The 12,855-nt window shown below is 31.1% G+C and overlaps 1 protein-coding gene across 1 annotated transcript; it reads right to left on the bottom strand.

The window, feature by feature from the left end:
• Positions 1–476: 476 nt before the first annotated feature.
• LOC124935188 lies at positions 477–2,585 on the bottom strand. The gene is made up of 2 exons (XM_047475642.1): positions 874–2,585; positions 477–784 (listed from the first exon to the last, which is right to left on the bottom strand). The coding sequence occupies exons 1-2, from the start codon at positions 2,552–2,554 to the stop codon at positions 477–479; spliced, it is 1,989 nt and encodes a 662-aa protein (XP_047331598.1). The 5' UTR covers positions 2,555–2,585.
• Positions 2,586–12,855: the final 10,270 nt, after the last annotated feature.

Raw genomic sequence — 12,855 nt, 5'->3', positions numbered from 1 at the left:
GAATTCAAGTAAAACAAACTTTTGCATAAACATGAACATCATATGAAGTCAATTAAGTTTGAAATATAGCGTATAAGAACTTTCTTAATCCAAATGTTAGAAATTAACTAACATTTTAAAAAATAATCTCCAAAATATTATCACAATACTTTCCTAGTTATATTACAATAACAAAAAATCACATTTCTTTTTGTGTTAATCTTATTTCTTTAAATCAAGTTTACATACTAAAAAGATGACATAGTGTCATTAAATATAAAGACTCAAAAAAGATAAAAGATTACAAAAGTTAGAATTCAAGCAAAACAAACTTTTGCAAAAACATGAACATCATATGAAGCAATCAATTAAGCTTGAAATATAACATATAAGAACTTCTTTAATCCAAATGTTTAGAACCTAACTAACTTAGAAACAAATAGCCAATATAAAAAACTTCCTTTTTATCCACATCTCTCAATTCAACAACTAATTTACTATATGTCCTTTTTATACTCTTCTGTTTCAGCAAACCACTTATCATTTAGCACATCTATTTCTTCCACTAAAGCATTGCTGCTATCTATACCTGAAATTACATTCTTTAGATGAAGATTATAATGCACAAATGTCAAGTCAGTTAGTCTCTTTTCATCTTCCCAATTCTGTCCATTCTTGAGCATTTTCTCGGCCAATGTTCTCTTCAATTGATATCTCGAAGCACCACTGCATGTTTGGCTCAGAATCCGCACAGCTAATTTCTGCAACTCAGGGCATTCCCCTCCATAAGTAGACCACCATTCACCTACAAGTAAAAATTCAACACTTTTAACCAAAAAAATATCATAATATTAGTTAGCTGAAATATAGATATGTAATGTATAACCAACCCACTTGGTAAAATATTTGTTCTTCGGTCATATGAGATTCCTTCTCCAAAACCACCATTGGATTCTTGATATTCATCGAGCTGCATAGAGATGGCATCCTGGACAAACTCAGACTTCTCCATTCGAACGATACAACATAGAAGACCACCCGAAACTTCCATATCATTAAAGAAATCAGCGGAGTAGAATAAACAGGGGTTTAAAAAATAACCCGCTGCATGAAGAGGGTTATGAAGAGGGGTGTCCCAAATCTCGTCTATAATACTCCAAAACTGCATGTATTCGAATTCTCTTCCGTGAAATTCCTTCTTTATCGTTTCTTTAACTTGGTCAATTGTTTCATATATTGTGCCAACCGTGATTATATCCTTTTCATTAATCAACTCCAAGACACGCACCACAGGGATAGTTCCTCGTGTGACAATCCATGCATCCTCCCAAAAAGATTGATCAGCCACCAGATCAGCCACTTCTTTTCCCTCTGTGCTAGAAGCCCACGATGATGTGATCCACTCTGAGGACGTGAACATTCTCTTCAAATTCTCCTCTTCCGATACAATATTCTCTAAGGTCAAAAAACAACCCGCAAACTTACTTCTCGAGGACTTAACCAAGTTATGAACACCAGTATTCCTCATAAGCTTCAATATTTCAGCACAATTATAAATGAACTTTGTGATGGTTCTAGCCTTGATCAGAACATTGTTTATCATACCGATCCTTTGCATCTTCTCTAACATGAGTTCTATACAATGAGATGCACTCACCGTCCAAAAAATGTTTGGGTACTTTTCCATGAACTTCTCGCCAACCACTTTCATATTAGGCGACCCAGTGTATGTGATGATCTGAATGACGTCCTCTACCCCAATATCTGCAATAACTTCGTCAAGGCAGATCTCCAAGGCATTATCATCAGAAATATCATCTGAACGAAGATAAACCGGACCTTGTGGACATTCAACTAGAATGTTTACAAGCTTTCTCCCATTTTCATCAAACCACCCATCCAACAATATACTACAACCTGTGTTCGTCCACGAATCCCTGATCTTGTTCACATATTCATGCATTTGCTTCACTTCATCCTGAAGGAACTTTCCTTCCATCATTGAGGAACTAGGCATAATAATATTGTTATCCATTTGCTCAGAGCCAATAATAGAATCTAACACCTTCTTGACACTACATAAATTGGCCGGGTTGATATCAATACCTGATTCGTAGAAGATCCTAGCAATACTTTCTTGAGTTGGCCCCGGTTGAGCTTCACTACATTCTAAAGTTGTTAGTAAAGAAGTGTTTCTTATGACAGAAGCTAGAGATTGGTTTTGTTCACTAGGATCAACATCTTGAATGTCAATGGTTTCAATCTCGATATCATTTGATTGGTGGTGAGACTTGCTCCTCTTGCAAGAAGAAATGTTTGAATGGTCTAGACTCCCGACTTTTTTTCTTAAGTGTGACCTCTTTTCTAGTAATTCTTTTTTGAAAAATTGCATTACATTTAATGGAACCTCATCACAAGGACTAACATGTTCCCTCCACATACCAGCTAAATGTGATCTAAGATGTTCTAAGCCAGACACAAATTTTCCACAGTAGCTGCACTTTGTTTTCCCTTCTGATTTCTCCACAGATACGCAGTACTGGTTAATATCTAAACTTACTGCATGTGTATTCATTTCTGCTTCCGCAAAAATGAAATGACAGATCTGCAGATTAATCGTCTTTCAATGGCTTTTTCTTGATTTGGAATTTCTCAACCTCCAACTTGTTTTCCACATGAATTCGTTGACACTTTGAACCAACTGCCATGCAAAAAACTAAATATCAGATTCACATGCTAGATTAAATAAATGAATCACAATGCTAAGCACTCATCTCCAACTATATGATGAAAATAAAGCTTTACGAAACTAGGTAAGCCCCATTTAAAAATGCATACTTAGTGAATGCAAGGACTCTTAAGAGATTCATAAGCTTAATTGAATAAAATTATTGAAATTAATATGAAACAGCATGCAATCAAGTAGTCCCAATTCTACTAGATCAACTTGCTTCTTTAAGAATATATGCATCTAGAATGTCATATGTGGTGTACTTTCCCAAAAATAATTTATGCAGAATAATATGTCACATGCCCATATCTGGAATGTCATGTAAATTTTTTTTATTTTTGGTATGAAATTGATGAAGAAAGAAAATATTATTTTTCAAATGAACTGCTTGTTCTAAATATTACAAAAGAATCATAAAAAAAAATTCCCTCCTCGAAATAAAATTATATTTTTGATTCATCTGTTCCTATTTTATCTGAAACACAAACTCATCCTCCGAAAACACATAATTTTAAAATTTTGAATGAATAAAGAAGAAATTCAAGGCAAAAGAAAACTACTTTCAAATTTTGAATGAAGAAAGGAGTTCAAGACAAAGATTTTTTTTTTTGAAATTTTGAATGAACAAATAAGGAGCGAAGACAAAATAAAACTCTTACTTGGCTAGATGATTTTGTTACTAATATCACTATCGACTATCTTATACACCTAAAACATTTAGGTAATATATCTATTTAAAAAAAATCAAATATTTTTAGAAAACATTTTAAATTAAATAATGACAAACTACTATGAATGATGAATTGACTACTCTAAAAAATAATAACACGTCGAATCTGGTTTACTTCCAACCAACAAGTAACCTATTGGTTGTCGATAGGTTTAGAAAACAATAGTTAATCCCAATGGATCTGTAGCCAAATAGAAAACTCAACTCGTTGGAAAAGGCTACAACCAGAAAGATGAGATTGATTTTAATGACAACTTCTCTTCGATCGTCAAAAATAGTAACAATCAAATTGTTACTTGTTTTAACATTTGCTAACAAGGCTTAAGAGACCAAAAGGTCGGGTTCAATTTCATATAAAGCGTTTTGAGTTTAAGCGGGGACCATGATTATTGGGTATCATGCTAGTTCTCTTAATTGATCAAAAAAATTTTTTTGTTAAAAGTTGATTCTAACAGTAATTTGATGTTAATAATGCATTTTCTCCACGATCATCTCAATAAAGATGTATACATGGATCTTTCAGAAGGGTTCATTGAAGCAACATCAAAATTTTATGGCTTAAAATATGTTTCACTTTAGTGGAATACAGATTTTTCTAGACAATTGATGAGTTTTGATTTTGTACCATCAATTAATTTAATGATAATTGTATTTGTATTCTTAAAACTAAAAAAACTTTCACTAACATGTTAGTATAGATTAATTACTGGATATTGTATTCAATTCATTGATTTTAATCAAAATAATTTTTGGGTTTAGTACTAGCACCGGTTTACATATAAATAAACACAGATATATATTCTTGATATATTAGCTTATAAAAGTCTGACTAGTTTATCATTTTGATTAAAAAAGGATTAAACTGAACAAAAAACAATAGTTCAGCACTTCAGCTCTGGCTAAACAAAACAAAATTAGAAATATTTTTTATGCAATAAAAATTATTGTTGTTCCAAGAATAATAAATGTGATTATTGGATAATCAATAAGATGTTTGAGTATTCAAGACAATAAATGCTACATGACTCTTCAGTTTTTGTAGAGAAATGGTTTTGTTTATCAATTAAAAATGTAAAAGACATATATTTTCATCTAACAATATTTTATAAAAAAATTCAATAAGAATCTCAAATAACCCAACATCAAACAAGTTCAAATAAAAATACAAAAATACAAAAATAAGATCCTCTCTATCATTTCATCATGTGTCCTCTCATAGGGATGGTTGAAATGACTAAAAAAAACAATCATTTCAAATCTGTTAAGAGGGCAAAGGGGCCAAACGGTAAGATGATCTCATTTGATCTCATTGTTCAAGAATAATAAATGTCATGGCTGGATAACTAAAACAATCAATGTTATCTGACTTTTCAACTTTATACAGAAATCTGTTTGTTTGTTTGTTTACAATTAAAAATCCAAAAAACCTGTAGTTTCATCCAACAATATTTTTTTTAAAAAATTCAATAAAACTCTCAAATACCTGAACATTAAACAAACTCCAAGAGATAGAAGAGAAAGACTAATCAAACCTAGAATGGTATAAAGAAGATACATACCATTCATAAGCTACCTTCAGACTACACTCTAATCCTAGTTTATAGATGTTCATGTACATCATTTTCTTTTAGTTTTCCTTCTAAAACTAGGGTTTATTTAGCTTGATCAACCATTCTAATGATCCCCTTTTATTCAGGACATTTTTAATAGAACAGAACATTCATAATCTGTCTTTTACCAAACAAAACAAAGCTCGCAATTATAACAATAGAATGTGATTCTAACAAAAATGGGTAAAAGTTATATGGGTCATTAATCAAACAACCACATTCGCATAAAAACTTACCTGTAATGTGGAATAGTGGAGAAGATGAGAAAAGCATTCACTCTTGGCTTGAACCCCAAGTCCGCAAAGAATAATGTGGCCACTACAGGTGAGCCAGAGATGAATAATCTGATGAAGAAGAAAAGGACAAGAATAAGAGGATTGAAGGTTCTTTCCCCCTTTCCTGCAGAAAATGGTGAAGAAGAATAGGCGGACTTAAAGAAGAAGATTGTGCTGGAAATGGAAATGGGTCAGTGTCCTCTTATGCTATTGGCTGCGGATTGAGAGAGAGAGAGAGAGGATGAAAGTGGTTCTCTCTCTCTCTTTTGCATGCTCATGGTTGTTTCCTCCAGCTGTGAGTGTGTAAATCAACGTCTTAAAGGACTTGTTTGGGGCTTGGGAAAATGTTGAAAATCTCTTTAGAAGATCATTTAATATGAGATTTTAAATAATAATACTTTTGATTGAAAAATAGTATTTTTTTTAGTTTATAAAATTAATAAAATATAATGATGATACTTTTCTAAGTTACATTCATTTATTTTATGTTATTAAGTAGTTTGAGTTTGTTGAATTTATTGATAGTATATATTTGAAGGAAGTGATAATTTTTTTTTGGTAAAAAATATTTGTAAGGTATTAATATATAATGATAAAATAAAAATAAAATTAATAATTTAAAATATAGATTATTTTAGTATTTTTGGTAATGAATTGAATAATGTGTTGAAAAAAGAGAAAGAATGATATCATGTTTTTGGGTTATGATTATTTAAATAATCTATACCCGAAGGATTAAATATATTTATCATAAAATATTTATGAAAGCTGGAATTAGCAGACAACGGGTACCCGTCCGTCGGTTAGTGAAATACTCATCATCGAACCCGATTAAACTTTATTATCCGACACAAATAAAAATATTATTTATTTGCATATTTATATTATATTTATTTGCATTGTATACCTATATTTTATAAGTTAAAATTTTTAACAAGTTTGTGGTTATTATATATTAGAGTTTAACAAAATATAGAGAACGTTGAAGAGTTGAAAGTTGTTGAACTTGAAAATAGAAAATAGAAAATAGAAAATAAAAAATAAAAAATAAAAAATAAAAATAAAAAATAAAAAATAAAAAGTAAAATGTAAAAAGTAAAAAGTAAAGAGTAAGTAGACGGTTAGAGTAGAGTGAGTATGAATATAGGCAACATAAATAACATATTTATTGTAAATTTGTAATGATTTGGAATTTGAAAAGTAAAATTAAACTTTAATATATATTAATATTTTTGGTATCGGATTTGAGTTTCGCATACTCCCATCCCGACCCCAAACCCGGTCAAGTAATCATTTTCACCCTCCACCCGAACTCTAAACCCGATTTAAAATACTCGAATCTTAAATATCATATATACAGACACATTATTTATTGTGATCCTTAGCTGGAATCAATGATATAGTACATGTTGATAATGATGAAAAAAATGTGATAAAAACCTACTAAAAATAGATTGTACGTAAAAAACAATGATGGGAAAAATTAATGAATTTTTTTACTAAAAGTATCCTCTTACACAGATTTATAAAGAAAATGGTGTGAGTAAATTATATTTTGCATTTCAATTTTATTGTCTTTCTTCAAGTCATAATCGATTATTAAGAGGTGGTTGTGATCCTATATTGAAATAACAATACAGAGAATGGTCAATTTATTCCAAAATAAGTATATAAAATTATTTTGATTTTTAAAATATTGTAATCGTTTTGATTATTTTATTTCTTTTAAAAAAATGTGACAAAAATATAATAAATTAGAAATTAAAATAAATAAAAAGAATTAATGGCACAATAATCTCACATAAGAGCATACAAGTAAGACATCCTCCAAGAATCCACAAACTTCCTTCTTTATAGAAAGTCATTTTCTTATTTTTGTTTGGATTGAGTAACTTTTTTTCTTCTTTTAATCATTGTGAATTATTTTTAAATTTATAAAAAAAATGATGCTTAAAATAATGAGATTTTATTGAAGTTTGACAACTAAAAAAATTAAACAAGGAAAAACAAACTTAACAATAACCCTTATTTAACATATTTACAATTTGGTGTGAATTTGAACTTGTATTTGGCATAGCAAAATAATTTGATTTTATTTTTTGAGAAAAAAGTTAATCATTTTATTAAATTACTTGTTTAGCACAAAAAATGAAGTATCAAATTATACTTAATCAAACAATTAAATAAACAAAACAATTTTATCTCATCAACAATGTGAATTTTTTTCTAAGTAATTAAGGAAAATGTTTTTTTTTGTATTTTTTTTATTAGTTTCCCTTATATTTGTACACCATTCTTATTAAAGTTAACTAAACACTTGTTTAATTAATTGGGGAGAACTAGTTAAAACAAAAATCAAAACTAAGAAAAATAAAGTATGGACTTACTTCACATATATATATGAAACAATCTTTAACAATATTCACAATGATTTATCATATCATCATCCACTCCAAATAATTTCAAATAATAACGTTTGTGAATTACTGATATTCTTACATACTTTGACTAATTTATTTTCAAAATTTTCACACATGATTTTTTTTTTAACAAGAATACAATTCTTTTCTTTTCAGATTTTCCAAAAAAAATATTAATTAAAAACCAATGTTTCATATTCACAATTTTTTTATTTTCAAAAGGTATCTCAATACATGTGGTACCTGATGGCCGAATTTGAAGGGTTCGAGATCGAGATAAGGAGGAAAAAGATTACCCAATCAGGTTCGGGATCCAAGATGAAAATGTGCCCAACACAATAAATATATATATATATATATTAAAATTTAAAATCACTTTTCAAATTCTAATCAATACAATAATTACACATTTATAATAAATATATTATTTATCCATGACTTTTAATATTATATGTTTTTTTAAATAACAAAATGTGTTCTCTTTATTTCCTTTTACTTTTTATTTTCAAAATTAACAATTCTTCATATATTCAACCTTTTTCTAATTGTTTTTTTGTTAAACTTCCGTACATGTATTAACAAAACAAAAAAATTGTTATATTTTTCAACTTTTATAAAATAACTATGCAAATAAATAATATTTTCATTTGTGTTTTTAATATTTAATATATTTAAAAAATAACAAATAAAAATTTATATTTTAATCGGGTAATAGAGTACTCGTCGAGGATCGAGTACCCGACGAATCGGGAATGAGAATACAAATAGAGACACCTTTCGAATTTAAATAATAAAATAAAAATCGAGTTTGGAGATAGGGATTTCACTATCCGACATGTAGAGTACTCGTTGTCATTCATATTTCTAAATATAATTATAGGGATTATGAAACTATCACTATGATTTATTATATAATTTAATCAGATTTAGCAAGCTATAACATTCTATTGCAATAAAGTCCAATTAAATACATTACCATAGTTTTATTACACAAAAAATGTACTTGTTTAACCAACCAAAACATAAAGTTTTGATCCCTTCTCAATTAATAAATTTTCAGTATTACAAATTAACCTAATGTAAAGTTATATTTGGATATGTGAAAAACATTAATAATTTTCTTTAACAAAATATAATTTCATAGATAGTTGAGTTAACAGGAAAAAAAAAACATAAAGAAAACGGACACACCAGGAAAATCTCAAAATCATATTCTGGGTATAACTAAAAATAGAGCTCTAAGAATTTTAAATGGCCAAAATTTGTTTTAAAAAATCATATATAGTTCATTTCCACCCACCAAACTTAGCACATTTACTTAGTATGTAAATAAACATATTAGATTTCAATATGGAATTACCTTAAATTGCGTAAAAACACACATTATGCGAGCTAGAAACCGCCTTCATCATGCAAACAATTAATCTGAGATACATAAGATATATAAGAACTTCCTTAAACAAAATGTAAGAAACTAAATTAGAAAGAAATAGGTCCATCCCTTAATTAATAAATAAAATCCATTGTCTCTCCAATTGAATTATATAGTTCTATCCTATAGAGAAGTTACAACAACTAATCATTATTAAAAATAAAACATTATCTTCCCAATTCAATTATATAGGTCCATCCATGTTACATCCCATTCCTAAAATATGTGTTACCTTAAAATTGCTGTTTTAGAAAATCTATATGTTACCTGAAAATATTGCTGCTACCCATACCTGAAGTTCCAATTTGTAGATGAATATTACACAGCACAAATGTCAAGTCAGACAGTGGCTTTTGTTCTTGGCAACTCTTTCCACTTGTGAGCATCTTCTCCGCGAATGTCCTGCTCAATTGATATCTCGATGCACCGTTGCATGTCTGGCTCAGAATCCGCACAGCTAATTTCTGCAACTCCGGGCATTTCCCTCCATAAGTCGACCACCATTCAGCTGCAAGTGAAAAATTAAACACTTTTTAACCAAAAAAAAAGAACTATATTAATTTAGCTTTATTAGCTGAAATATGTATAACCCACATAGTAAAATATTTGTTAGCCGGTCACATGAGCTTCCTTCTCCAAAACTACCATAGGAATTTTACATTCATCAAGCTGTGTAGAGATGGTGTGATGGAAAGATTGAAACTTGTTCATTCTCACAATACAACATATAAGACCACTATGAACTTCTTCTACATCAAGAAGATAGTCGTCCCAAATCTCGTCTGTTCTTTAACTTGGTCCATTGTTTCACAAATTGTACCAACCATGATTTTATCCTTTTCGTTGATCAACTCCAAGACACGCACCACAGGGATAGTACATCGTGAGACAATCCTTGCATCCTCCCAAAAAGATTGCTCGGCCACCAGATGAGCCACTTCTTTTCCCTCTGTTCTAGAAGCCCATGATGATGATGATGTGATCCACTTTGAGGACGTGACCATTCTCTTCAAATTCTCCTCTTCTGAAACAATATTCTCTAAAGTCAGGAAACAACCAGAGGACTTAACCAAGTTGTGAGCAAGAGTATGAATGGATGAGTCTGATATAGTGAGAATTAGACTTCTATAATATGTAGTTTCAGATTAGGGCAGTAACTTAGTAACGACATAATAACTGAGAGTTTAGATCAAATAGAGAAGACCTGCAATTGATAGAAGAGATTAAAATGAAATAAGAGAGATTTAAAGTATGAGTAAAGAGAGAATAGAAATTAATCTAAGAGTTTTACAAAATGTTCAGTCTTGATCAGCTAATATTTAAGAAATTCCTATTAAATGTTTTTTCCCTCCAGAATCAGTTCACTTTTCTGTTCTGTTGTGAGGTCTAATTGTTTCTTCTGTTACTTAAACTGCAGCAGTCTCAGCAAACTATTACCCTAATTGTCACCTGCTGATACACAGTTTATTCAATAGAAAATCTGCTGTTACATGTTGATTACAAAGAAGTTACAGACCGACTTCGCTATCCTCGACTTATTAAGGGTTAAGAAAACCTAACCCTAAAATTCCCTCGTATCATTAGCCTCTCCATCAACACTTGTTCGCCCACGCCCACGAACAAGCTGATTGAAAGAAGTTGTCTCCCACTGTCAACACGAACTCCGAGTACTTTGTAATCAACCACGCTTCCTCTTCCCAGCTAGCATCATCATCTGAAGCGTTAGACCACCTTATCAAAAATTGTCCATTACTAATTCCATCATTCCAAACAACTCTCTCATACTGTGCTACCTGAATCCACTAACACATATATACTGTTCTTACCCACACTGCCCTTGATCTTCATTGTCTCAAATATTGTAGCACCTTCTAAGCTCACTGCCAATACTTCTGCTCTTCTGCCACAACCCCATTGATATCTCTTTGATTTTTATCTTCTACCAGTTCAATACTCATAATCATTGGCCGAGATTTTTATCTTCTACCAGTTCAATACTCATAATCATTGGCCCGATTTACATCTATGATCATATTCCCACTTTTCTTCCCAATAGAAACATTGTCTTTCTTCTCTCGTCCAGTGTTTTCTGGTCCAAATTAAACCTTCGGGGATTCGAATTAGTAACGACCGATTTCGACAATGATCCATTATTAACATCATTAGTAGAAGTACTCGTACCTGATCGATTATAGCCTCCTAAATAGTTGCTTCTACCTCCAAATGCAGGTTGCTTATGATTAGGTAGTGAACTCCCTTTATTTTCTAAGTAGCCCTTTAGTACCAATAATTCACACACTGCCTTCTGCAGTTTAATATTTGTCATCTCTTGGAGTTTAGCCATTCTCATAGTCTTCGATAATGATCCCGGTTTTTGAATTCTGATTAGATTCGCAATCTCCTCATTTTAACCCTTTAAATATCCTTTAATTGAGTATTCTTTCGTAAGATAAGATAACTTGTAATTGACATCCAAATACTTCTTACCAAACTCTTTAACTGATGCAGACTGCTTAAGATCTTTCTATTCATCCAATGGATCATCAAATTCACTTAGACCGAACTCTTTTAGTACCAACGCATTTAACTTCTGCCATGTCATAGCTCTTCCTGGTATTATGTGTTGTAGATATGAACTGAACCAACAACGAGTTCACCTTGAACCTTTCAAGTGTGCACAAACATATTCCAGCATAGATTCTTCCAACGTGTGATCCACAGAAAGGACATCTCCACTTCATATATCCAGTCGTCTACCTCTTCACCATTAAATTTGGGAAAATCCATTTTTGAGAGTTTCAATGGTGGTCGATACATATGGTCACGTTGTTCTCTTTCTTCACGAGGTTCACCACGATATCTCATTTCCTCATCGTGTCTACAATCTTGTTGTCGTTCATCTCTGTAGTCTCCTCCATTGTCGCCTCTTTGTTCCTGATTATTGTTATCGGACACTGGAGTTAGTCGCCTAAATGCATCGTTCATTGAGGTCATCATCACCTCCATCTAATCAAACCGATATTCTTGCGCTTGCATTCGTTCTTTTTGTGTATGGATATGGCTACGAATCTCGTTCAATTCTCCTTCATTCGCGTTTCCACCATAATGTCAAAAAGATGTTTCGATACCAATGATATAGTGAGAATTAGACTTCTATAATATGTAGTTCCATATTACGGCAATACCACAGCAACGGCAGAATAGCTAAGAGTTTAGATGAGTAGAGAATAAGAACGATTACAGGACCTGGAATCGATAGAAGATATTATAATGAAATAGGAGAGATTTAGAGTATGAGTATAGAGAGAATAGGAATTAACCTGAAGAGTTTTACAAAATGCTCAGTAGTCTTTTACCTTTGATTAGCTAGTATTTAAGGAATTCCTACCTGTTTTTCTCTCCAGAATCAGTTCACTCTTCTGCTGTGAGATCTAACTGTTTCTGACAATTCTGTTACTTAAACTGCTAAAGTCTGAACAAACTGTTAGCCTAATTGTCATGTTACACAACTTATTTAATAGAAAACTCGTTGTGTAAACGAACATGCCGATTTCGTTGCTGATTTCGTCGTGACTTATTAAGGGTTAGAAAACCTAACCCTAAAATGCTTTCATATTAGAGTCCTCATAAGCTCCACTACTTCAGCACAATTATCAATGAACATTGTGACGGTTCTAG

This window comes from Impatiens glandulifera, chromosome 1 (genome assembly GCF_907164915.1).
Source record: "Impatiens glandulifera chromosome 1, dImpGla2.1, whole genome shotgun sequence".
Classification (NCBI taxonomy): Eukaryota; Viridiplantae; Streptophyta; class Magnoliopsida; order Ericales; family Balsaminaceae; genus Impatiens; species Impatiens glandulifera.
Note: the sequence above shows the minus strand (reverse complement) of the source record. Positions and strands in the feature narration are given on the sequence as shown.

Bases quoted from the DNA above. Each gene is read 5' to 3' on its own strand.
- LOC124935188 (XM_047475642.1), bottom strand. From the start codon at position 2,554: ATGAATACACATGCAGTAAGTTTAGATATTAACCAGTACTGCGTATCT. The intron at 785-873 runs GTGGGTTGGTTA...TTTTACTTGTAG, and splicing joins AAGAACAAATATTTTACCAA to GTGAATGGTGGTCTACTTAT.